The 27,480-nt window shown below is 45.4% G+C and overlaps 1 protein-coding gene across 10 annotated transcripts in view; it reads right to left on the bottom strand.

Moving 5' to 3' along the window:
- Positions 1 to 27,480, bottom strand: part of SGCG (sarcoglycan gamma) — a 165,650-nt gene that overhangs the window by 120,170 nt on the left and 18,000 nt on the right. The window contains exons 2-4 of one of the 10 annotated variants that reach the window (XM_042981674.1): positions 24,970 to 25,084; positions 22,576 to 22,682; positions 18,359 to 18,440 (exon numbers count right to left, since the gene is read on the bottom strand). The exons of 6 other annotated variants lie outside the window; for them this stretch is intronic. Coding sequence is in view for 1 of the 4 variants with exons in the window: in XM_042981607.1 (XP_042837541.1) it covers positions 7,383 to 7,400 (18 nt within the window). In the remaining 3 variants the exon portion in view is untranslated. Of the gene's footprint in view, positions 1 to 7,382; positions 7,560 to 18,358; positions 18,441 to 22,575; positions 22,683 to 24,969; positions 25,085 to 27,480 lie in introns of those variants that run through there. 3 more of the 10 variants (XM_042981746.1, XM_042981607.1, XM_042981799.1) reach the window with 3 other exon arrangements.

The following is a 27,480-nucleotide window of genomic DNA, read 5'->3' as shown; positions in this document are numbered from 1 at the left end:
AGACTAGGTTAGCATGACCAGCTGTCTGCTGCGAGAGAGAAGGCGGGCTCTACCCTACAATCTCTGGAGGGTCTCCCAGGAGAGAGGAAACCGGGGAAAGTGCTCTGTTTAGTCTAGGAGTCACCCCACGTTTGCACCCCTGCTTTGCTGACGGCCCAAGGAAGAGGCCGGACCCCGTTTCCTCAGCAGACCATACCGACTCCAGGCTGACTCTCAGAAGCCAGTGACCTGCTTTCTGGTCCTTCCAGACTCGAGCTGTATTTACCAAAGCCACGACCTCTCCTTTCGAATCTGTTTGTTTTCCCGGTTGTCGTTCTTACTCTATCGCGTTTTGCCATTGCCCACTTTACGTATTTTGGCCAAGCGGGTATCGCTATTTCTCAGTGCTGACTATGACGCAGAAAGCGAGGACTTTATTCTAGACAGGCATGATGTAAGTGGCCAGGCAGAACACTCAACTTAAATTTTCTTCTAAAGAGTCGATTTTGTTATTTAATAAATTATTAGCTTACAGTCCTCATAGCTCATAGTGGTTTTCATTTTTTATTTGACACCGTGTATTAAATTTTTGCCAGAAGAGACTCTCAGAGGCTATCTGCTTTGGCTAGCTTCCTTCAGATATTTATTATAATCAGCATTGGGAAGGATACCAATTCTTCAGGACTCTGAAGTCAGACAACAGCAAGGTAGCATTCATGTTGGCGGGAAAGTGCACTGCAACAAGGCAGAGCACTTTGTGATTTATTTATAAGCCTTGTACAAAAACATTAATGAAATGATGCTTTATCTTAGAACTTAAAATTTATAATCCAAGATAAGGAATTTTGAGTTTTACTACATCTTGAATAAAAATTACCTTCATAGACCGCTTTAGTTTTTTAAATAACTTATGTTAACATTGAAAAATGAATTCCCTGGGGTGCCTGGGTGGCTCAGTCTGTTAAGCATCTGACTCCGGCTCAGGTCATGATCTCGCGGTCCGTGGGTTCGAGCCCCGCGTCAGGCTCTGTGCTGAAAGCTCAGAGCCCGGAGCCTACTGTGGATTCTGTGTCTCCCTCTCTCTCTCTGCCCCTCCCCCATTCGCACTCTGTCTCTGTCTCTCAAAAAAGTAAATAAACATTAAAAAAAATTTTTTTAATTACACCTCTTTTCCTGTTAACCTAATCCTCAAAGTATGTTGATGGTGGTATACTTAATTTTGATGGGTTTTAAGTGCTTCTCTCAAATGTGGTTATCAACATTTTAGTTTTTATTAAAACTTTTTTTAATGTTTATTTATTTTCAAAGGAGAGAAAGTGGGGGAGGGGCAGAGAGAGAGGGAGACAGAATCTGAAGTAGGCAGGCTCTGAGCTGTCAGCACAGAGCCCCACACGGGGCTCGAACTCAGGAACTGCAAGATCATGACCTGGGCTGAAGGCAGATGCTTAACCTACTGAGCCACCCAGGCGCCCCAGTTATCAACATTTTAATAGATAGAGAATCAAATATGAAGCATTAGAATACATTGTTTCATAAGTATCAGTTTTTATCTGCTTTGAATTAATGGTTCCCTATTTATTATTGAAAATAAAACCACATCATGGACAGGAATTCAGTCTTCTGTATTCTTTGATTCTTGTCATGGGACATAACGTAGTGAACTGAGCATTGTGTCTACTAAATAAATGTTGTTAAGTGGCATTCTTAATTTCAAACATCATTTATTGACACGCCTAATTTGGACAGGCTGTTGCCAGGAGTTTGAGGCACAGAGATCATAAACCCCTGGAAGATGCTGAAAAGAAGCTGCTATGATGCGATTTTTAAAAAGATGGGTTTGAAAAGAACTAAACAGACCCTTTAGAAACGAGAAACTCAGTTATATTTTAAAATTCGAAAAGGAGTTATATAGCTTAAAGCTATAAGACATACAAAATATATGTCTTCTCTGTATCTAACAGATCACATCCAGCCGAAAAGAAAATCGGTATAGAAGATAAATCTCAGAAAACACGACAGCGTTCGACTTTGCAAACGTAGCCTTGCTGCAGAATTAATGAACTCACGCCAGTGAGGGCCGGTCTATAGGCTGTGGGCTAAGAGTCCAGAGGGTGGCAGAGAATTCAAATCCATCCTTCCAGCTAGCACTTCTTGGTAGGGCAACTGCTGGGAGCGATGCTGAGACTCTGGCCTGCACAGCGATCCCCAGAAGGAAGGGAAGGAGGACGCAGCAGTGACTCCAAGAATCTCCCAGCTCACCTGTTCTGGGACGAGTAATCTGGATTATTGGTGAATGGGGCGCCCTTTACTGGTGCTGCTTATTTCCAGCCTGCACACGTCACCACACATCCTTTGCCCCCAAAAGGAGAGGAAAACTTCAGCCACCCCTCCTTTGACAACGGGGCAGGAAGAGAGGACAGGAGCCATCTGTCATTTATGTTATACATGAACGCCCATAATGACAGGGCACGTTGGGGGGGGTATTGCCGTAATACTATAGATATAAAATACATACCGGGCAGCTGTAGAAATGCTGGACTTCTATGTGTCTAACAAACATCTATTCATCTGTGCACATGTAATAAAAATGGGAGAACTTCAGGAAACAGGGAAGGAAGCCCTCATCACAGTGATCTTAGCATACCTCTACGGATAGATCAAGCCCTCTAAAATGAGTGGCGCTACACGAAACCTAGACGACACAACTGAAACGTGTTCAAATGGACATGTATAGAGCCCTATCCCCAAGACTGGGAAATGCTTATCTTCCTCAAGCATACGGGTAACGTTTGCAAAATCCGATAACATGTCAGTTCAACAAGAAAGTATGAAGAAGGGCCAGTGCATCGGCTTCAGACAAATTCTCTGCTCCGGTGATAATACAGTACAATCAGAACTGCATTGCACACTAACGGATAAAACAGAAACCAAAGTCTTTGAAATATGGTAAGAGGACGGGGTTGAGGCTTGAGATCATGCTTACTCAGACACACACACATGATTCAGACTGTGTTTTCCTGCCATAACCACAAGGCAAGGCGGGGGGAGGATGTCCAGTGGGCACCAGCTCCTCAGCCACCTCATCTCTCCAAGGGAGAGTCACCCGCGTGTTAGGGTTGGAATTCTGACCGCTTTTTTTTTTTTTTAATTTTTTTTTAACATTTATTTATTTTTGAGACAGAGAGAGACAGAGCATGAATGGGGGAGGGGCAGAGAGAGAGGGAGACACAGAATCGGAAGCAGGCTCCAGGCTCTGAGCCATCAGCCCAGAGCCCAACACGGGGCTCGAACTCACGGACCACGAGATCGTGACCTGAGTCGAAGTCGGACGCCCAACCGACTGAGCCACCCAGGCGCCCCGGAATTCTGACCGCTTTGAGTAAGGTCCTGCCAGGCCACAGGGCATGCTGACTGGGGACGGACCACACGTCTAATAGCACCCGTCACGTCAACCCAAAAACTGTAGGAAAGTCATTTTTGACACTCTCAAAAACTGCCTTTCATACCATGTAACACAGCTCTAATATCCAGGTGGCGTAACTTTTTAAATTTATTTATCTGACGGAGTGAGACAGCAAGGAGGGGAGGGGGCGGAGGGAGAGGGGGAGAGAGAGAGAATCCCAAGCAGACTCCGCACCATCAGCTTGGAGCCTGACATGGGGCTCGAACCCATGAGTGGTGAGATCGCGACCTGAGCCGAAACCAAGAGTCGAACACCTAACCGACTGAGCCACCCTCGCCTTGTAATTTCTTACTACACATCTTGTGCTATCATGTTACATCATCTGTTAAAACGATAAGGCATGGACTGAGGTGAGTGGTCAATCGCACGATTATGTAACCGTGGCGGGGGGGGGGGGTCAACTGCGCGACTGTGTCACCGAGGCCAGTAGGAGTGATGCGCCCGTGACAGGCAATCGGTGAGTATGCGGTGGACAAATGAATGCATACACAGTAGGACTTACAGGCCGCAAAGCATAGTTTTGTGCTTCAGTATGAAACATGAGATCATGACAAAGGGCAGACAGAGACAGGAAAGACGATTAGAAGCGTGTAAAGCAAGCCCGCTTTAGGGATAAGTAAATGGAAGCGATAAGTAAATGGAAGGCGAGAAACAAGAGGCATCCAGGACGCGTGGGCCACTCTTCCGGGGAAGGACGAAGATAGTGCGCTTATCGGTTAAAGCGGACTAGGTCGTGACAGCACTGAGAGCCGCAGGCCCAGTTGCACCTCCGTTTGCTTTCAGACTTCTCAAAGACAGCTGCTTCCCACAGTAATTAGCTAACTTCCTGCCTCCCTGCTTGCATTATATAACTCATCACTCGGAACGGGAGCCACGGTTTAGGAGACAAGGAGTTCGGGGACGAGCCCACCCTCACCGATGTGTGACAGAAAGCACGTCAGAACAAGAAACACTCAAGAGCTGGTAGTAAACGGGGGGAACATCTGCCGTAAAGGCAAGGTTGATGCCCTTAAAAACCACAAGTAATCCAGCAACACTTGCGCAAGGCCACGCACGCACATCAGAGAAACTTAACTGACCAGTAATACACGCGGTAAAAAAAATTCAGCTTCGCTGTGAGTCCAAGGAGTTCAAATAACCACGAGCACCGGAGCCGTCTGCAAAGACTGAGAGAGATTGACAAACTGACAATAGCCAGCATCGGCAAAGTGTTTGAAAATTAACCACGGTACTCCTCTGCTGGTGAGCGGGAGGGGGAACATGACCCTTCTAGAAAGATACTTGGCACTAAGTACCAAGAGCCTCAAACACGCACAGGCATTTCAATTCTAGGAACTTAGTCCAAAGGACCAATTAGGAATGAAAATGAAGATTTGTGTTTCAGGATATCTACGGTAGCATTATCTAGGGTGGTGAAAAACGGACACTAAATAAATAATGAAGACTAACGAGTTCACTGGATTCTCGCACTATGACAGAATTAACGACTTGAAATGAAAAAAAAAAACATCCCAGGAAAATGCTAATGACCGTGTGTTAAGTGGAAAAGATAGAATTTTGAAAAACATATTAAAATGTATACCCACAGAAAAAAAGATGATGAAATTTAAAAATTGTTAAGACAATTTCCTCAGACTCTTTTTTTTTTCATTTAAAATTGCATTGCCTAGGGGCACCTGGATGGCTCAGTTGGTTAAGCAATCCACTTTGGCTCAGGTCATGGTCTCACAGTTGGTGAGTTTGAGTCCCACGTTGGGCTCTGCGCTGACAGCTTGGAGCCTGCTTGGGATTCTGTGTCCCCCCTCCCTCTCTGCGGCTCCCCTGCTAGAGCTCTGTATCTGTCTCTCTCAAAAATAAACATGTAGGGGCGCCTGGGTGGCTCAGTCGGTTAAGCATCCAGCTTCGGCTCAGGTCATGATCTCACAGTCTGTGAGTTCGAGCCCCACGTCAGGCTCTGTGCCTACAGCTCAGAGCCTGGAGCCTGCTTCACATTCTGTGTCTCCCTCTCTCTCTGCCCCTCCCCTGCTCATGCTCTGCCTCTCTCTGTCTCAAAAATAAATAAAAACATTTTTAAAAATTAAAAAATAAATAAACATGTAAATAAAAATTTTAAATGCCTCCCCCAAATGTTGTCAGATTTATAGAATTTATACAAATCTATCTTTTGAGATATGTGTGTGTGTGCATACACATATATTCCTTTGATAATACTAAAGTTACTAATTAATTTACCATACTCATTTCAACTTTATCACTAGTTAGGATGACCAATTTCAAGAATAGATCTGCTTTATCTTTTCATCAAATTGCTCAGCATTGTAAACCTAAATAGAGCAAAGTACACGGATCGTAATTATCAATTTCATCCAAAGTTACAATCACATGCCCAATATTCTAAATACATACACAAGTGCACACTCAGATTAAAAGGTCATCAAATTATCCTCTCGTCCTTACACCACGATTGACTCTTAAAATAAAACGGCAAACGTTGCCATTTAAAAAAAGCTCTTTACAAAATACACCAAACCAAGAGAATTAACTGCCCTGTAAGTAGCTAAGAAAGCTAAATGGGAAGAAACCTTTATTTAAATGAATGAGTGACTACAAGGAAAAAGAAAACATCAAACTCACTGTCATACAAATATTAGCTAAAAAACCCTGTTTTTTTTAAATGTTTATTTATTTTTGTGAGAGAGACAAAGAGAGAGAGAGAGAGAGAGAGGGAGGGAGGAGGGAGGGAGGGAGGGAGACAGGGCATGAGCAGGGGAGGGGCAGAGAGGGCGAAGAGACACAGAATCCCAAGTGGGCTCCAGGTGCCGAGCCATCAGCACGGAGCCCAACACGGGTCTCAAAGTCACCGCAACATCATGACCTGAGCCAAAATTGGATGCTTAACCCACTGAGCCACCGAGGCACCCCAAGAAACTGTGGTTTTAAATGTCATGTTTTGTTTCATGGTTCAGATAGAGGCTTATTTTCAAAGCGTTAGGTTTATAAAGGTGGGCAATTCAAATATACTTTTCTTAGCATTTTGTCCTTGTTTTGATTAAATGAACTCCAAAATCTGAGGCTTTTAGGTGTCATTATACAGTATCTAAGGAGTAACAGTAACATCCAGAAACTGAAGCTGGCAGAGCTCAGAGACGGCAGAGTAATTAAGAACAGCACTCACGTCAGTTACAAGTGCACCCGTGAAAGTGTCATAACAAAGGCTGCCACATCTGGACACCTCGCTTTTTTTGGTTTAATTTTTAAAAAATTCTTACTTATTTTTTAGAGAGAGAGAGAGAGAGGCAGAGTGTGAGCAGGGGAGGGGCAGAGACACAGAATCGGAAGCAGGCTCCAGACTCTGAGCTGTCGGCACAGAGCCCGACGCGGGGCTCGAGCCCACGAACGTTAAGATCATTCCCTGAGCCGAAGTCAGACGCTCGACCGACTGAGCCCCCTGGGTGCCCCTGAAGAACTAGCTTCTTAACCAGAACCAGGTGTTACTTGGTACCAACTAGGGTCCACTTCTTCGCGGGGCTCATACCTACCGTTAACCTGTGCGCGCACAGCGAATGCAGCTGGCCAGTAGTGGTTGGCTGCGGTGAGAGCCAAGTTAGTTAACAAAATGTATACTGAGGTGCTGCGAGAAGCCCTAAGGCAACCCCGCGTCACCCTGGGGAAGGTCACTCAGTGGCCTCCCTTGCCCCTGGGACGAAGCTCCACTCGGGGGCTGCATCCCGCCTCTCCAGCCCCATCCCGTCCCATCCCATCCCGTCCCACTGTGCCCTTCTCAGCGCTGACTTCTTCCGATCCCTCAAACAGAACCAGCTTTTCCTATCTTGTAGCCTTCACACGTTGCTCCTTCTGCCCGAATCACGTGGTCTGTGCCACGTGGCTGCCACCTCGGCCGGGGCTTAGATGGACTTCCACCAGCACCCCTTCCGTGTACCTTCCGCCCCGTCATCATTTACAACCGAGGCCTGCTTATTTCCCTCATTTTCCAGGACGGATAATGCTGCCTTCATTTGTGTACTTTTTCTGGTCTGTTCCTCTTTAGACTCTTAGCTCCACGAGGGCAGGAAGAATGTTTTGTTCACTGTCACACACACAGCACCGAGAGTAGGACCTGCCAACAGAGTAGGGGCTCAATTACATGTACTGGTTACAGGCAGGCAGGCCAAAGAAGACACACTCGCATCTAAATGTGGTTGTGGACAGGGCGCCTAGGTGGCTCAGTCGGTTAAGCGTCCGACTTTGGCTCAGGCCATGATCTCACAGTTTGTGGGTTCGAGCCCCGCGTCGGGCTCTGTGCCGACCGCTCGGAGCGGGGAGCCTGCTTCGGGTTCTGGGTCTCCCTCTCCCTCGGCCCCTCCCCCTCTCGCTCGCATGTGTGGGCTCTCTCTCAAAAACAAACGTGAAAAAATTAAATGTACTTGTGGAACAGATTTCCATGTCTACGAAACGGCATTACGCGTGAAAATGCAAGTCATTCCATCTCCACCCAGGGATCGTATTATCTCTCCTACCCATTCTTTAACTGAGAGCCTACCAACTTCAATAGAAACTCCATGAATAGCTCGGAAAAGAATGGGAACACACCAAACAAAAGGGGAAAATGATTGATTTACACATCATTGTTTGCCAGACCCTTTTATTGGCATAATGATATGATTGATGCGTATGTCACAATTCATAGGCTGACACTTCCCTCATTCCACATCTCGGCCGTCCTGCGCACAACTCCATTTTCTAGCATGAATGGGAATCATGAGCTCTCTTTGTGTCCGAAGAGCACATTTTAAGGGTCAAGATCATATAAAGTTCTACCCTGATAAGATAAAGGAGTCTGATTTTGGAGGAAGATTAGCATCAGAAAAGCACTGTTCCTACTTTTGCTTTTCAACCGTCTCATCTCAGGTATTTCCCTGTTGCTTTCACATAAAACCAGCCTGATTTCTAAAGACACCCTTACTTAGCTCTATGATGAAAACTTCGTGATGCCGTGATGGATTCTGTCAACCGATCAAGTCAAAAGGCCCCACAGCCTTCTCCTCACAGTGGAGACTCCTTCGTCCGAAGACACGTCCTGAATTTTGGTGGACTATGTTTGAAGAGCTTTTCGGCAGGGCTTTGTGGCTTTGCCACCTGGCCCTGTCCATGAGACAAGGCCCACGGAGCCACATTTCTTTCTGATCCCTGCACCTGCTTCCTTGAGAATGTGGTCCCCCTTGCTGTTTTATCTTCTTTTCCTTCTTCAGACTGTCATTCCTTTCTCAAATTCTACCCCAACCTGTGATCCGACTCAAGCTCTGGGCAAATGGTACGCAAGATTTACTTGGAGACTCACAGTTTCTCACAGTGAAGACGAAAGTGGGGGCGGAAGGCATATGATGTTATTCGGTCTTGGCTTCTCGCCTTGTCTTTAAAATACCCACTTCTCTGATTTCGATGGTCCAAAATGACCAAGACTATTTATTTCCTGATTTAATATGTGGTCTTTTAGGAAACTGTATATGGTTACCATTTTCCCCCACGTGTTTGTTGTTGATTTTGTGCTTTGTCAAATTACTCAGAAACTATCTGCAAATATGTGGAATATTTCATTGCATAGTGTTTCCTGAATGCTTTATCAACAAAAAAAGGATGACCAAACATAGAGTTTAATTATGCAGTCTTTCAAGAATTTCTTTTAACACATGAAGCCTTCACTGGGCTGTTTACTGGTGTTATAACTTATAAACGCTTTCCTACTATCATGAGTAATGTAATCGTTTTCTTCGAAGTGCCCAAATGCTTACAGTTGGGATTCCCAGAGTTCTGAGGGTGCATCTAACTCCTGACCTGCTGGTGTCTTTCTCCCACCAGGTGGAATAGAAGACTCATGGGTGCCTTACATGTGTTTCACATCATGAGAATTATAAGTTTCATAAAGGTTATTATGCTTCTGATCACTCTCATTACTCCAAACAAAGCCCTTTTATTACCATCGGACACCAAACATTCACGACCAACCCAGTTAACCTTATAACATATGCTCTGATATATGCCCAAGTATATTCGTAAGTCTTACATATTTGGAGGCCAGTATTTCCCCGAAATTTGCCACCCTAGCTCCAAAGGGAAAGGGCACTGTTCCTAAAATAATGTTTAGCACAGAGTGTTAGACTTGCTATTATTGTACACTAAGTACAACATTTGTGGTCTTTTGACTTTGAAGCTAGATCATACTAGTATTTCAAAGAATACGTATTTATAGAAGATGACGGCGCGACATCTTGACAAAGTTCTGGAAACTATTATTACAGATACAACTCATACCAGATCAGAAAAGCTCTACAATATCATTGATATAATCAATCAAAATCCAAATGCCAATATACTAAATTATATAAATGATTCACATATTTACATATTTTCCATATTTTAAATAGACTCATTATGTTAAAAATTTTCATGATCAATTCCTCTCAGCATATCAAAAAATTAAATATTTACTTTTTGTTTTCGTCCCTTTAAAATGTTTTGATAACAGGGGCACCTGAGTGGCTCAGTCTATTGAGCATCTGACTCCTGATTTCAGCTCAGACCGTGATCTCACGGTTCATGGCTTCGGGCCCTGTGACAGGCTCTGTGCTGACACCACAGAGCCTGCTTGGGATTCCCTCTCTCTCTCTCTCTCTCTCTCTCTCTGCCCCTTCCTCAGTCGTGTGTGCATGTGCACGTGCTCTCTCTCTTAAGATAAACTTTAAACACTTTAAAAAAATAAAACGCTTTGATAACAGAATATGATTTAATCAAAGTAATCACCAAAATAATAATGACCTCTATTTGTCTATACTGAGAGCAAAGGGATAATTAGTTAGTTGAAGTTAGCCACTACTTAAGGTGGAGTTATGCTGGCCTTTCTGTTGATAGCTTTAACTTACTCCCCTGCTTATGAACCCGGGCAACGTTAATTTCTCTCTCCTGCCTCCAGTTTCCTATCTTACGCAACATCCAAAAAATATTGCATCCACGTTCCCATATCGTTTGCCCCATACCCACAAGGGCAGGATTTTTTTCTTCTGTTACGCTCTTGGCCAGTCTCGCTCCCTAGAACACTGCCAATATTTGATGAACAAATGGATGAAAATAACGCGGAGATCAATTCTCCATTAAATGCTCTTTATAAACTGCTGTTCTACTGGATTATATGACCGAAGAGTCCTACTTACAGAAGTAAAACAGTCACGAAAGAAATCATTTTCTAAAAATCCACGCAAAGGTCAAATAATCATAAAGGCAGCAAAGCTGAGGACTACTGCATAGATACTGTGGTGTCGGGTAGACCTTCTTCCCTCGTCACCGAGTCACCGAGGAGCTCATTCTCTCGGCCGCCAGGAATACTCCTTGCTCACAGTGTGCACCTGAGGTCCCGGAACTGTCGTTGGCCAAAGAGGGCTACCCACCCCCCCCCCCGCCCCCACCCCATCCAAAGCGACGCCCCTCCCAGGGCAGCTCACGACAGGTCGCTCTGGTGGCACAAGGGCCTGGCCCTTGTTGTCTTCATTCATGTCTTCTCCGAAGGGTCAGTCTGGCTCCAGAGAGCACCCCCCACCTCGCCTCTCCGCCCAGCCAGTCCGGTGGGATCACGGAGCCCTCCGTCTCCAGCTTCTCCCTCTGCCCATTCCTGCTTCCTCCACTGCCACAGAGCTGTTCCTCCTAGCAACCCTTCCTAATGAACCTCCTCCATGCAAATCTCAGTCTCCTGTTGTTTGTTTGTTTCCTGGGGAAACGGGTGGCCTGGAGAAAGCAATGGATGACACCTGGTGAAAGGCAAGGGCCGGAACTTCCATGCTAGTTGTCGATGAGGACAAACACAGACGGGCAGCCAGCAAGGGAGTTCTCTCCATTTGTGCAAGAAGACGCATCAAGGACGGATGATCAGGGGGCTGAGGGCCCCGGCCCCCTCAAAAATCCCAACTCTGCTCAGTTTGCAGCCAGGTCCCCGGAAGGAAACACCTGTGACACTGGAGCAAACACACAGTGCGAGGACTCATCCAGCCCCGCCCGGCAGAACCGGAGGCCGCGTGACTGGGCTGCGGTACAACGAGCAAAGGGCAACGCTGTGGAAGAATCACAGTATAGCCCTCTAGCATTCTGGAGTAAGGTGGTGCCGTCTAGGGAAGTACATGCCATCTGTAAAACATTTCCCTAAGCGCTCCCGGGCTTTTGCGGAGACAGGGCACCCGACCGCGAGACGTCTATCTGGCCACGCGGCCAGAATCTCCCATCACAACTTGAGTTTTGTTAGCCCTCCACCGAGGCATGAGGTCAGAGGCCAGCAGTAATCTCCTGGACGTTAGAAGTGGCATACCAGGCCCCGGGGCAGGCAGAGGGCACAAGAGGCTGCGTGCACAGGTGACTCATGGTTCTGTCACCCACCACCTCTGCCTCATCTCAGTCCTATGGACACAGAGGGATGTCCCTTACGACCAGCCTGTGGAGGAAGAAAATGGCCAAACCCGGCTTCAGGCTGGGTTGGCTCAGTATGTTGGTGCAAGCCACAAACGTCTTGCTGTGGACCATGGCCCAGTCAAGGTGCTGAGAGGAAATCTTCCCAAAGCACAAAGCTTCAGGCAGTTCATCTGCACATCCACTTTTGGTGGAAGCAGAGACAAGCTGAGGTTGGAATACAGACAGTCTCACTGACAGGGGTGAATGGCTTGGCTGTTTCATCAGGACCCGGAAGGGGGAGGACAACGAGATGAGGGAAAGAGCCTGAGGGTGGACCTGTGGGGGCACAAGGGCAAAGACCTTCGCTTCACACACTAACATCCTCCCGAGCGTCTGCTGTGGAGGAGGCACCAAACGGCCAGAATGACTCAGCCAGTTGACAGCAGCCAGCTCATCATCACCCACCCCGTGCTCCCACAGCGGGTTCATCAACACAGTGGCCACAGTGGCTGCGATGGAGGCCACGTGTGGGCCCAACGAGGGTGCCCTCTCGTCAAGGCTGATCTAGCTACTGCCACTACTGAATGTCTAAACTGCCAACAACAGACAGCCACGCTGAGGCTGGACACAGCCCAACACGTCCAAGCAGCCACTCAATGGCAAGACGACTGCATCACTCTGACTGGAACACACGGGACGGGTATGGGCTTTTCTCTTTCGCCTGCATGGCCTTGGCCACCATGACTCTCTGAGGACCTACAGATGTTGGATCCACTGGTGTGGGACTCCCTGCGACACTGCAGTGAATCAAAGTATCCACTTCATAACAAAGGGCACCGTGGCACTTGACTATCGGCCTACTGTTCTCAACACCCATGGCATGTCCCAGAGCTGCCGGCTTGAGAACGGGATGGGACAGCCTTTTGAGGTTGCTGTTGAGGCCCCAGTGTGGAGATTCCTTGTGAGGGTGGGTGATGCCTCAGGATGCAGTCCGTACCGGCCATCTGAACCACCAGGTGGCACCGTATCCCGTCCTCAATGGGTAGAACGCATGGCCTGGGAACCAAGGGTGAGAGTAGGAGTGGTCATTCTTACCATCGCTTTTAATGACCTGGATGGGAAATCTGGGCCTCCCATCCCCACGACTATGGGCTCTGTGGATCTAGAAGTCTGTTCCGCGGTGGGAAACGCTTCCACAAGGGAGTGCAGCGTGAGTCCCATTAACGTGCATGCTACCACCCATTCAGTTGAGCCCTCGCACCGAGACAGCAGGTAGAAGGAAAGGATGCGCCATTCCTGGCTGGGAAGAATGTCTGTCGCCCAGAAGGCCTGGAAGGGCACTTCTCGGTATCCTCTGACCGTGCGGATGGCAAATGGACACGTGTTCACACAAAGGCTGATACATAAGGGCACGGTGGCCAACGGCTCAGACCCCTCAGAGGTGAACGTCGGGGTCATCACCCAGGTTGGCTACCTAGACCAGCAAAGGTATTAGGTGGGAATGAACGGGTGGCCGGGGGTGGTGGGTGGGAGGGAGACACGATGAGCGTCGGTTGCCTTCTGGAGACTGACGGCAGCCACAGGGCCTGTAGTTCATCCCACTGATGTTCCTTCAGTGGTTTCCTCAGGGAAAGAGACTGATTAGAACCTTGTGGGGGGCAGGGGGCGATCTCCAAATTAGGTACGTGGAGTAATCCGCGCGACGCGAGGGGTGAACAGCAGTGGCGTATTACCCTGGTCAGTCTTCAGAACCCGGGCCTCGCTGTCCAGCTGCCACGAGTGACACCTGAGGATGAGAATGGCTTTGATGGCACTGAGCCGCCCCACCTACCGTATGTCCCACGTCCACTGTTTGATCACAGCAGGGGGCAAAAGCCCAGGCCCCTCCCTCAATCTGAGGACAACTCGGAGGGCCATCCCGGCTCTGATGCGTCTACATTGCTATTCAACCCTCCTGCCCAACTGGGCTGCTTTCGGTCGCGTGCAGGTGTTTTCCCTCCAATAAACCGGCAGGCAAATCTCCAGCTCAGGGTGGTTCCTGGGGACACTGGTCTAAACAACGGCTGTTGGAAACATCGGGATTTTAACAAGCGATCAGTCAGACACATCGATGGATTTCTCAGTAGCACACGGCTCCACCTTGTCTATCTCAGGTCGGATTCTCCGGAACGTGAGGTGAGGACGCTCGTACAAATGATTCATTAAGGGAATGTTCTCTAAGAGGCATATATGTCAGGCAATGAGAACAGCTGGTCGGGGCAGGAGAAGCCAGACACAAAGATGTGTCTAGTGACACACGGGTACCTAGAGAACTGTCCTAACCGTCACTGGCGGTTCAGTGGCCAGTTCATGTACCAGCCCGGTGAGGGGGACCTGAGCCCGCCCTAGTACCATTCATCCTGTATAGACATGACCCTGACGTTTGACATTATTTACAAAGGAAGACAGAGTTTAGAATGTTCCTCGAGTGACACAGGGAGACTGCATTTAACCAGAGAATAAAGAAGCCTGTCATCTATGTCATTAAGTCCTTGGAGTTTTCTAACCGAACTGAAATTTTCAGGCAAAGCAACTATATAACCCCTTCCCCTCAAAACCTCAATTTGCCTAGTCCCTAAAAATAGCATTGAACTAAATGCTAACTCTGAGAAATACCCACACAAAGTTAAGGACCAACTTTAAGAAAAGAAAAGTTATTTAAATGTATCAACCAAGCTGAGCTTCTTTTTAGTTACAAGTCTCCATGTGAAAGATTTAGGGCAAAAAGAAATTCTTGAGGTAGGCATAATTAAGGTTCTTATCAAATGTAGTGTATATGCAATTTTGTGATTGCTTTGACAGTTCATTAAGAAGTTTCAGGAACTTCAGGGTCACGATTCACTTCTATCTTTATAGACACCTTTTCCTCAGGATTGAAATGTGAGGATTTAAAGCGATTTTCAACTGTTGCACAGAATACACATTCAAATGCATTCCGGTAGGGGGACAGCATACCTCTATGTTTCACCAAGATTAACATTCTAGAATGTTTCATATAAAATTTTCATTAAGACCTAAAATGTTTTATGAAGGGAAAATGTTCATAGGAAACCCAGTCAGCTGAGTTTTGTTTTTTGTTTTTGTTTTTCCCGAAGGCAATAGGGATTTCCAGTAAGTTAGTGAGAATACCAGAGAGGGTTTTCTGTTTGTGTTCTGGAATGTGCATTTCCTCCTCAGCAGCCCAGACTGCGTGTGGAGAGCATTCCTTAGTCTAGCTCCTTCTATATGGGGCTCACGGTGCCTTCCTAGGGGATCCAGGAGAAGCAGGTTAGAAATCCTGATCACTCACCATTCTGAGGCTCCTCCCTGACCTCCTGGTCACTGAGAATAAGAGGTTATGTGTTTCCTCATTATTGACAGTGACTGTGAAGGCAAGGAGGGGTGGGGTCGGGAGGGGGGAGGAGTACGACTACTCTTCACCAGGAAGTCAGACACTGTCTAAATGTTTTGTCTCAACTGCATTTGGCACTCATTATAACCTCAGGAGGTAGATACTGCGATTTTATTCCCATTTTTACAAATGAGGAAACTGAAGCTGAGGGTAATTAAGCAAGTCGCACGAACAAGGCCCCACGGCGGGAGAGTGGCCCCCTGACTTCACAGCCTGAACTTGTAATGATTGCCTCTTCATGCGTAGTGTGCTTTTCAGGGGTGTTCTACACATAAGACTAACTGAGAACGTTCAGAAGAGAACTGAAATAGTCACAAAGGTGAGGCAAGCTTTCACGGCATCCATCTCAACAGCGATGACCTCTTCCTGCTGGCTCTCCCTTCGTTCCCCAGTCCTCGGCCTTGGACTTTCTAGAACTCCTCTCTTCTCCCTCCCCCTTGCCCCCAACCCATCCTGCACGGCAACCAGAGGGAGCATCCCAAGGAATAATCCGGTCTCTGTGGCTTTTCTGTGGCAAATGCTTAAATGGCACCCCACTGCTTCCGGAGGAAGCGTGGACCCCTTTGGGGGCAAGCGAACCCTCCTGCAACCCCAGCTCGGTTTTCATCGGCGGAAGGCTGCGCACCAGTCAGACCCACGCCCAGCACTCTTCAATATTTCGAGGGGTCCTGAGAGAAGTCTTGAGACTTCTGCAGATACTGCTGTTGTCAGTTTTTCATACGTTTCTCTAGGGCAAAATCACATATAAAATTGAGTGAGGTTGTGCCCTGAAAATGGCAAGTCCCGTGGGCGAGGAATTCAACAACACTCGTGGGGCCGTCATGGAAACATCTGGCCTCGTAGTGGGTCCGGAAGCACACAGAGCTAGGCAGATGCTGTTGAGGCTGAGAAGAAGAGGAGGAGGGAAGGCTGGAGGGGTAGAGGCAGGTTCTGAGGAGTAGGAAAGTAGCAGAATTCTGCTCTGACTGGAGTTTTTCCCCCTCCCACTAGGAACCCCTGGTGGGGGGGGGTTGCTTAGCAGGCGGGCTGGGCTCATTTGAGAAGAAACAAGGGTCTACGAGAAGCCAAGTAAAAGGGGGAGCAAAGGGGGAACCAGAGGTCCTACAAAATACACCAAGTTCAACAGTAGGGCCGTTCATCATTTACAGTTATTACTGGATTTTCATACTCGATAGCAATATGACTAGAAGGTGAGTATTTTGAAGGACAACAAGGAACCATTTTATTTTCAGCATTTTAACTGGGTAGGGGAGGAAATATTTTTCCTTCCACCCTTGAAGGTCTTCCAGGTGGTGTAAGAATAAAGGGGGGAAAAAACAAATCAAACAAAACCAAGCCAAAGGCTCACCACATGCACGTGGAGTTCCAGTAACGAAGTTGAGGCTTGAGGACAAGACGGGGGTGGGTGGCTTTTATACCTTTTGAAGAAAGCGGCCATAAGTCGGTGAGGAGTTGACAAAGAAAACTTGGCTTTGGGAGCTCCCATTTGTAAAGAGTTTTTTTTTTTTTTTACATTTATTTATTTTTGAGACAGAGGGAGAGAGAGAGCATGAGTGGAGGAGAGCACGAGAAAGGGGGAGACACAGGATCCCAAGCAGGCTCCAGGCTGTCAGCACAGAGCCCAGTGCGGGGCTCGAACTCATGGGCCACGAGACCATGACCTGAGCCAAAGTCGGACGCCTTAACGGACTGAGCCGCCCAGGCACCCCCCGTTCGTGAGGAATTCTAAGCGGAGTTTTGGCTGGGGGCGTAAATCAGTAAAAAGTAACAAGAGTTGCTTGTATAGGCTTCTTGGCTCTAACTTCTCCACCTCAGGTGATGAGGATGTCTGTCTCTTTATCTCCTGCTACAGGGAGGGCGCCTTTCACAGGGGAGGCTGGAGACAGGTGTGGGAGGTGGGGCTCAGGGTGTTCTGCTGGCTGTTTCTTAACCGGCCTTTACATTTTGGGGTGGCCTGCCCTTGGCACCTGCCAGCGCGAGCTTACAGCCTCTTTTGGAAACCTGGATTTTTCAGTCTTAGGAATGGGACATTTACATGTGCAGAAGTGCTTTACTTTTCATTTGGCTTTGAAAGAAAATCTCAGGTCTAAGTTCTAGAACCTATAAAACTAACACCAACTTGAACCATTCGTCTTGAAACTCTGAGTGTGCCTCTTTGCACCTATTTCAGCAAAATGTTTCCAAGAAAATAAGTGAAAAGTAAACACAGGACGTTTCGTGCTAGTGAGTTACTCCATCCTGCTGGCCAGTCTTTCTGCCAGCTGAGTCCTATTTTCCCTCCTCTTTCTCTGCGCCTTCCTTTCAACTTGCTTTCCAATCTGTCCTGTATCAACTCAGGAAACAGAGAAAGAGCTGACAAGTTTAGGAGGCCCGAGTGTTGGCACATGGTTACCTTTTACTTTATTTATATTTACTTTTTGACAAGTGTTTTGAACAACACGTTGTTTTCCAGGTTTTAGGAGAGAACTATTCTTTCCTGTTTTTGCGCCAAGAATATTTGGGAAGCCGAAGTTGGTATTCTTCTCTTGTTTTGCTTATTCCCCAGATTTATCTCACGACTTGAAATTTTGCTCTCATTAACTTTACTCTATTTTTTAACGTCTGTAACAGCGCTATGGACAAAAGGTAAAGCAAACGTAGTTCTACCACAAAAGCTGAAGGGTAGAATTAGAATCAGGCAATCTTAAAGATTATATTTTATCTAGATTAACTACAGTATACAACTTAATGTCCGATAAATACAGAAATGCTACCATGGAGTTCTACAGATTAAAAACATTAGAAACACAAATCGTGTGAAAAATATGTAGCGTGTTAGCAGTCAGAGCAACTTAAGAGTTGAAATGAGAAATGATACTGTTATTGATACCTACATATCATCATTTCCAGAGAAAGCTATTCAACACTTTAAAAGGAACTTATTAACTATTATGTCACCTATGAAGAAAAACAAGTGGAGAAATCTTATACCTACTGGGTTTTTAAGTTGTACATTGTAGCGAGGTTTTAAAAAATCCAAGTTCAAGGATACAAAATCCAAGGTAAAACTTGGGCCTTACCTTAGACGTCGCAGAAAGTGCGGGGGGGCAGTACCAGCTCCAGAGTTAGGCGGGGACTCAATGTTTCGAACTTTCCCCTTCCCTGCAGAATGAGTGAAGGGTTGAGGTTTCACCCACTGTGCCGGGAAGGCTCTCACGTGTTTTGGCCTTGTGTCATGTTTCATTCCCTCGTATTAGCAACAGGCGTGTCTAATTTTACTCAGTGACATAAACAGCTCATACCACACTTAAAATTGTTTGGGCACCAATTCTGGGACACAGCTCTAAGTGGGCCAAAAAAAAGAAAAGAAAATTCTTATAAAACCAACATTTAAATCTTGAATCACGATGGCCTTATGTAATGATAACTTTCTAAAATAAACTTAACCTTAAATGAATAGCAGAAAAGCAGACTGGTTTCCAGGAGAAGCTAATGTTGACAAAATCTCATAGAAATCATTTCAAATTAATAGGCAGCATTTAGAACTTAGGACTTTATTAGTATTAAGTGTAAACTATTCTCATTCAAATGAAATGCATATTAGAATAGTCACTCCTTAAAGATCCGTTTCTTTAAGTCTCTTTTTAAGTGAAAAATTTTAATGTTTGAGAAGAAAACCTTGAGGAATTACCATCCTAATAAAGAGAAGGCAAATACATTCTATATGTTAAAATTATGACCGTTCTTTACTAATAAACTAAACTTATGTTTAACAATGTATGCGAATGTAACAATGCAATCTTGATGTTTTATCTTTATTGAAAAAGAAAAAGTTAGATCATTAAACTTTTATAAGAGGTAAAGAAAATAAATATCGAGCTTTTTAATAATCTTTTATTTTGTCCTATTTTTGTATAGCCTGGTGAGCTGCCTGAATTAACATGGACTAAATTGTCTGTTTGAAATTTGGATTTTAGCACTAAAACTTGAAAAGGAGAAGTGGTGTAATTATAATCCATATGCTTAATATTTATTTTCTTTTCTTCTCAGGAGACCTCTTCTCTTATTCTATTTATTCATAACCCTAACGTCTTTTGACATTTGATGCTTCTTATACTAACAGCTGCAGGCCTTAAATTAAGAGCTGATACAGCTTCAACTAATCACACACTTATTTATAAGACTTTAAAAAATCTTTCATGAACTCTCTGCCCATTACTGTTTTCCCTATCACGGCAATTTAGTTGGACATAAAATTATAGCACAACTATCAATTCTCAATAAAAACATAGAACACTGAACAATGATGACATAAGATGTATTTTTGTACCAGTGTGTGTCTAAAAAGTCAAAATTGGCAACTCCTAACTCAGTATTCTGGTTGAAATGTCACACGGCGAAAGGTTACGCATCGAGGGGCCTTTTCATCAATCAGTAAATTGGTTTTATAACGATGAACTTTTCAATGTTTTGGGGACTGCTTTGTACAAATGTTAGCCAAGCTGTGGACTCGATCTGCATTCACATCTAAAAATTCATTTAGTACTACCAACGTCTCTTTTCGGTCCTTCAGTAGGAAGGCTTAGAGGAAAAAAACCTTTCATTTTATAGAATAGTTGAAATTATTAAAACACCTTCGAAGTCTTTAATGCAGGTCTGGCGTCACTCTGTAACTCACAAATACACATCTCCTATGTTTTCAGTGGAATCCTAACACTTTAAAGCTGTAAGAGACCTTAAAGGAAACCAGGTCTAACATTCCACTGGATGTTAGGTTACGGAGCTCAGGCTTACGGAGCTGGCTTGGCCGTAGCCCGGCACAGAGATGGAATGTTACCTACAGAGTGAACAAACCGGTGGTCGCCAGAGGGGAGAGGGTGGGGGGTGGGTGCAGGGGATTAAGAAGTACAAAGTGCCAGCCTACATAAATCATGGAGATGGAAAGTTCAGCATAGGGAATGTAGTCAGCAATATTGCAATAATGTCAGTGCCAGACGGTGACTATGCTCATCTTGGCGGGCACCGTGTAACGTCCAGAATTGTTGAATCACTACACACCGAAAAGTAGCGTAGCATTGTGTGTCCATTACACTTCAATTAAAAAAAAAAAAAAAAAAAAGAAAGTCCTTAGGCTCTCGTGTTAAGAGGGTCTTACATAACTCTAGGATCTCTCTGGGATTCTTTTTTTTTTTTTTTTTTTAATTTTTTTAAATGTTTATTTTTGAGAGAGAGAGAGAGAGGCAAAGCATGAGCAGGGGATGGGCAGAGAGAGGGAGACACAGAACAAGAAGCAGGCTCCAGGCTCCGAGCTGTCAGCACAGAGCCCGACGCGGGGCTCGAACTCACGGACCACGAGATCATGACCTGAGCCGAAGTCGGCTGCTCAACCGACTGAGCCACCCAGGCGCCCCTCTCTGGGATTCTTAAGAGGGTCTTCCATAAGTCTAGGATCTCTCTGGGATTCTTAAGAGGGTCTTCCATAACTCTAGAATCTCTCTGGGATTCTTAAGAGGGTCTTCCATAACTCTAGGATCCTTCTGGGCTTTACCCGCATCCTTCCTCCTGTTGTCAGTTAGCAATCCTGCCCTCCTACCTTGCTTCTGCCTGGGGGCAGACAGTCCTGCTGCTGGCCCTGTAGCTTAAGATACTGGGTTGGGGAGACCACTTTTAGATCTAGCGAAAAGTAGGAATTTCTGGTGGAGATATGGTTCATTTTGGACTACTCATTTTTGGTTTTGGTATGAAGTGAGTTGTGACAAGACACAGGGTGCGGGGGTATGGGATCATTCAAAGTGTGAAAAGAATAGGGCAGTTGTGAGGAGCAGGGAAGTCAATTCACTCGTGAAATATACTAGATCGTGTTCAGGGCCCAGCCGGAGTTGATCACTACCCACCGGTCCCATTTTTGACAGTTCCTGTGACTTTGGACACTGACTGTAGACACGCTTGCCTCCGCAACGAAACCCATCTCCCCAAACCTGTTCTTTCGTCCATCCGTCCTTTCTCAGTGTGTGACTCTATCCTCCCCAAAGTCATGGACGACCCATAAAGGAACATCCCTCCCCAACCAGCCCGCCGGTCGGTCACTAAGCCCCAGGATCGCCTGCTCTGCCTGCTCTCTCGTCTCCAGATCCCCGTCTGATGGGGGGCGGGGGGTCACATCAGGACTCGCCGGGTGCTGCTGCCTGCTTCCAGGTCCTGCCACGTTCCACTTTACTCTCCTGGAACTGCCAGAGAGACGCCAAGAACAGGTCATTCTCTCCACAGCACTCCCCAGCCTAAAGCGCTTCAGGGAGCCTTGAGGGTGCAGTATCCTGTACTCCACGGGGCACACACACCTTCACGATTGGGCCGCGCGTCTGTCTCTCCTGCCCTGCCCTCGGGTACCTGGCCAAGCCTCTGACTAGAGTCACCTCCCGTCCTTTTCTGCGGGAAAACGAATGACTGTCTAACCTTTAAAAGTCTGTTCACGTCACTATCAGCTTTCTAGATGTGTTTATAAACTTAGAGTTCTTTGTATTCACGTTGCCATCATTGGCTTATATACGTGTTCTCCCTACTAGACCATGAACTCCTTGCTCAGCACCTGCATAAAGTGAGCCCTCAGTCAACTGGCCTCTGAACAGTGACACCAAACTTCAGTGTTTTTTACGATACCAATTCCGCAGTGCACAGTAATTTAAAAAAAAAAAAAAAGAGCTAACATATGATCAGCATGACATTCTAAGACTTTTCCAGAAGAGGTCAGTATAACAGTAATAAAGATATTAGCTTTCAGGGCAAATGACAGTGAAACCAAATTAAATTATTTTGTAAGAGATAAACTTTCAAGCATTAAAAAATACCACATCAGTTCTCTGTCCCTCCAGTCGAAGCCACACTTCCTCAGGAGAGATGGCCACAGACTTTTTGCACTAGCAAAATGGAGTGAGCAGATGATTCTGCACACAAATGAAAACTCTCGATGAATTTAAATCTGGAATGTAATTAACATCATCACCTGGATGCTTCTCACCCAAATTCTCTGGTTATTTTTAAATAGGGATCATCCATGTGTGCATATTTGAAAAAGATAATTCGTATTCTCTTTTGGAGTTGCTGTATCAATAAAAAATTAAATTGATCGCTAGACTACCGCATGTAGGCATTCTGTGGCTTCTTATGGTACTTTGGGAGAGTTGGGGAGTCACTCTTTAGTATAAAGAGCTAATTCAGTGTTGTCAGGGATGATGGGAAAGAAAACTGTGGGATCCTGGAAAAATAAGAGGTGAGAAAGACAAAAAAAAAGAAAACTCACATTTCAGGAGAGAAACATGGCCTGAGATTTCAAAAGTTACCCGCTGGTAATCACTTCACTGGGTCATCGTATGTTTGAAGTCTTATTCCGTGGACACAGGACTTTGCCTAAATTGACAGGGAACAGGTTCCACAACTCCGTTAGGTGCAGACTCGAGCGGTGACTCTCAGGTCGGGCAGCAAACGGAAATGTGGCGTGCACATAGCAGAATCACAGGAAATGCACGAGGAGTAATGACCAAAGCCCAACTTGCACACGCGAAGGGGAAATCTATCAGAAGGGCTTGTAATGGAAACCTCACTGTCTCCCGCTTCCCCCCGCCCCATCCACACTTCCATCGGTCAGAGGTCACCGCTTAGATCTTCCTTCTCCTACCTACCTCTGACCTTCAAGTACCCTTACAAGGCTCTAGCTGGGTTTATGAACTTTTGACCTAGTCTATTACTTCATGTACATTATCACCCGGGAGCCCTTGTCTCCTTTTTCCTATGTGCTTTGATCATCAGTTCTTTTCTTCTGCGGTCACCTCTGCAATTTCAAACAATCGACTTAAACATTCACTTCCTGTTCCATAATGACCGTGTATCCGTTGGTCCTGCTGCCTGATGGAGGGCATTAGCATTCTGAATGTCCCAGCCCCTTGCCCACAGTGCCTTCCAGTCTTGTCTCCAAACTTCTGTCCTTGCCTTTATTTTTGTGCATGCTCACAATGGTCATATTCACCTTCTACACTGAAACTAATCTCCTGGGGCGCCCGGGTGGTTCAGTCGGTTGAGCGTCCGACTTCGGCTCAGGTCATGATCTCACGGTTTGAGCTCAAGTCCCGCGTGGGGGTCTGTGCTGACAGCTCAGAGCCTGGGACCTGCTTCGGATTCTGTGTCTCCCTCCCTCCCTCCCTCCCTCCCTCCCTCTCTCTCTCTGCCCCTTCCCCTGCTTGCACTCTGTCTCTCACTCTCTCAAAAATAAATAGACATTGAAAAAAAATTTTTAAAAAGAAACTAATCTTCTGCATCTCCTATGATTTGATCAAGTTGATTTAAAAATTAATGCAATACACCGTGTTCACATTTTACGACTAGCTACCCGACTATCCGACCATGCTCCTTTCAGGGATAAGCACCTGTGCCCCTCAAAGCTTCTATTATCAGTTTGAATGATCCACTTTTGAAATATTTCTCCAAATATTTCAATTGCCTTGTACGGACACTGTGCCTTTCCCAGAGAGCTTTTGTGGTCGGGGGTTTCTGAATGCCACCTTAATTGTTGTACAAGAAGTTTTGCTAAATTTGCCGTCCTCAGCTTATCTCCTACTTGTCTCTCACTTTTTATTCCTTTAGCCTATTATTTGGAATCAATGTCATTTTTCTTCTTGAAGGAAAAAAAATGTTCCTTTCTAGTTTAAGTAGCTTGTACCATGGTTTTCTTGTAGGACTCTCCTCCATCTCCTCACTTTTTGATGGTCTTTGTGTTTCTTTTATTCTCTACTTCTGCCCCATCGTCCGACTTCTGGCGAATTTCTGATAATAAAACCCGTTGTATACGATCGCGTTTTTCTTCAGCATCCTTGTATGCCAGACTGTCCCTCGTCCTGTGCCAGTCCAAGGGGCTGAGCTGGCCTCCCGCACAGTGGTTGTGTTCCTCACCGCGCTCCTAAGCTGCGTGAACAGTTCCCTGAATCAGCTCTCAGGTCCTCTCCTCATTTACCCCCTTGCTTTGGTGGGATGTCCCCTCAAATGAGCATTCGGAAAGGGTTTGGGGGAAGTAGACTATCTGAGTCCTTTTATGTCGGGAAATGTATCAATTCTGCTCCCAAACTGGTTAATACTTTCATTTAGCATAAAATTCTGGACTAAAATAATTTCAGACTAAACTTTGAAGTCCTGGCTCCACTGACATCTGTCCTTAAGAGTTCCCGCAGAGAAATGTAATTCTAGTCATTGGCATTTCTAGTTTATTTTGAGTAAGGTACGTTACTATTTAAAGGTAGCTGTGTGCATCTTTTGTTGGTAAAATTAATATTCTCCCTAGTTTATTTCCTGTTATGTTCCTCTGGTATTTCACATATCTGAATACATCAAAGAGAAGGTGGCGTCCATTTATAAAATGTAAGTGTATTTGTTCTTACTGAAAAGTAATGATTGAGTAAGACACTCAAGTTATATTTCACGAATATTCTTAAAATCTGCTCTGGTCAGAAATTTCTGACCAAGAACTAGAGAGTAAATGATGGTAGGATTTATGAAAAAGAAGACACGTGATATAAAATAAACTGGAGGGAAAAAAAGAACAATTGAAAAAATATTGGAAATCTGCATTTGGAGGCAAAGTTAAGATCTGTTCCCAGGGCCATGGAAAGCATGTCAGACATTGAAATTTGTGAGAATAGCCACTTACAAAAAAGAACACTTATTCCCTCCGTGAGGACGTTTCTCCTAGTGTAATAGTTCTTCTGGATTCTCTCTATAATTGCACTCATTTCTTCCCAGGGTAAGTGGTTTAATTCTTCTCCCTGATGAGTTACAATAAGAAAGGGGGGTCTGTATGGTGCAGTCCCTCCCTCGTCAGGGACCTTCATGCCTGCAGGGAGTACAGTTTCAGGCTGTAAGTTTCAACTGTAACCTTCCCGGGGGCGGGGGGCAAGGGGTGGGGGGGACCTGTGATCATCTAGAGCGAAGAGATGGGTGAGTCCTTGCTGGGAATGCAACGTTAGTAAGCCCATGGTCGCTGCACATCTAGAATATGTTCTCCGACAGCTCTCTTTGCAACAAAAATGACATTTAGACCTTCATTTGCCTCATCTCAATTGGTTCAGAACTCGGGCAGTAAACACAGAAGGGATTTTTCTCAATCTTCTCAAACTAAAAACAAACAAACAAACAAAAAATCAGCATCTAACAACCACACATCTCTGCTAAGGATCTACTTTTATAGCAGGGGCTATTCTGTATTAGCACCTAATCTAACTCTTCTCTTTCAACTTCTTCTTTTTGCCAGGCTGGTGCCCTCTTGGATACCTCTGTGGTCCTCACAGAATTCACAGCAGACCAATGTGTCACTGCTCATTTACCTCCCTATATCCTGTTATTCCTTTATTTGATCCTAAGTTTGATGGCGGGGACTGAGTCTTGATCCCTGTATTTCCTGAGCCTCTACGTACTCAGTAAATATCTGCTAAATGAATGCATTCTAGTAAGTGAACCACAATTCCTATGCTTATACAGCTTTCTTTCCAGCTTAGAGGGCAGACCGCTAAACACTCAATAGTGTGGTTCGCCTAACAGTTTAGGTAGGTAGCACAGGCTACGGAGACATATAAAGGAAAAGTTAATTCTTTCTGGAAGAGACCTAGTGGTAGTGCGTTCTCCAACAGCAGAAATCATCATTACCTCGGCCGGCTGAAATTTCTAATGCTTGTGCATGTTTCAAACGCATTCGATAAGTTGACATAATAGCGTGTGAACATAATTTGTAAAAACATGAGAGTCAACACATATGGACATATGTGCCTGTCGCTGACCTAAGTGCTAAGTTTTCTATTGATTCACGAGTGGGTTTGGAGAGCACTAACCAAAACCTTCAAAAAGTTACTGTTACAGTATCGATGACTTTCGTTGAACCCCCTAAACCCTCCAAAATCAGGTTCAGATACCTGATAGCCTCTATGGCTTGACAGCTTGGCTGATCTCCTATATTCTGTAGTCTGATTATGATTCACACTACACAGCGTTAATGTAAAAATCTTCCTTACTTATTCTTTCCCTAGAAATAATGTAAACCAATGGCCCCAAATTCCAGGCTTTCGGATCAAGTGAGTTTTAAATTCAGCTTTTTCACAAGTAATAGCTTGTGTTAGGTAACTTAGTTACCTTCTTTAATGGTTTGTTTTCTGCCATTAATGTTGGGGATAATATTAGCTACTTAATTATTTAAAATAATTAAATGAGGCAATGCACAAAAGGCTCTTGGGACATAGTAAAACACATATGAATGGTAGCTATGTTATTACAACTCTTTGTCAATGCCGTGAGCGGATTTTTCAAAACGAAATAAAATATGTGAATCGCAGACTATGACAAATTCAGCCTTTATAGCAAAGGTATTTTGGCTTACTTAATAGTATACCTAACATGATAAAAAGCATTTAGACTTGATTTGACTTGATGTTGTGCCTACTCATTAGCTCAGCTAGTAACGAACCTTCACAGGCAGTCCACACAACAGCAAACCAAATTATTATTTTTTCTTACAGTTTATCAAACCAAATTATTTTTCCTTACCGTTTAGCTTTCTGATATCCAAATCCACAGCATTTGTCAACAACTTGCCTTGATACGATACGTATAGTCGAACAGTCTTGGCAGACACACGGGGATACTTTATAGTCTGAAAACTAAAGATGCTGGTAATCCCACGCAGCTGCACTCGACTTGCTCCCGCCCGTTGTCCTGCTCAGGTCATGCTGAGGGGCCCTGTGCTCCTGACCTCCTACCTTCATCCTATCTACCGAAAAGTCTTCAAGATCCTATTATTTCAAAAACCCTTTTTCCACTGAAAATGTGTAGCTGGACACTAGAGGGATCTTGACAACAGAAATGCTGTGTTGTGAGGTCATGGGAGTGCCAGCACGATTATGCTGCTGGGGCCCGGAAGAAAAGACAGTGGTGAAGAGAATGACACCGAGACATGAGATGGAGAGGTGAAGTTGGCTTGGATCCCTTGTGTTTAATGTTTATTTATTCTTGAGAGAGAGAGAGAGAGAGAGAGAGAGAGAGAGACAGAGTGCGAGCAGGGGAGGGGCAGAGAGAGAGGGAGACACAGAATCCGAAGCAGGCTCCAGGCTCCGAGTGGTCGGCACAGAGCCCGATATGGGGCTCGAACCCACGAACCGTGAGATCATGACCTGAG

This window comes from Panthera tigris, chromosome A1 (genome assembly GCF_018350195.1).
Source record: "Panthera tigris isolate Pti1 chromosome A1, P.tigris_Pti1_mat1.1, whole genome shotgun sequence".
Lineage (NCBI taxonomy): Eukaryota > Metazoa > Chordata > Mammalia > Carnivora > Felidae > Panthera > Panthera tigris.
This window is presented reverse-complemented; position numbering and strand designations above follow the sequence as displayed.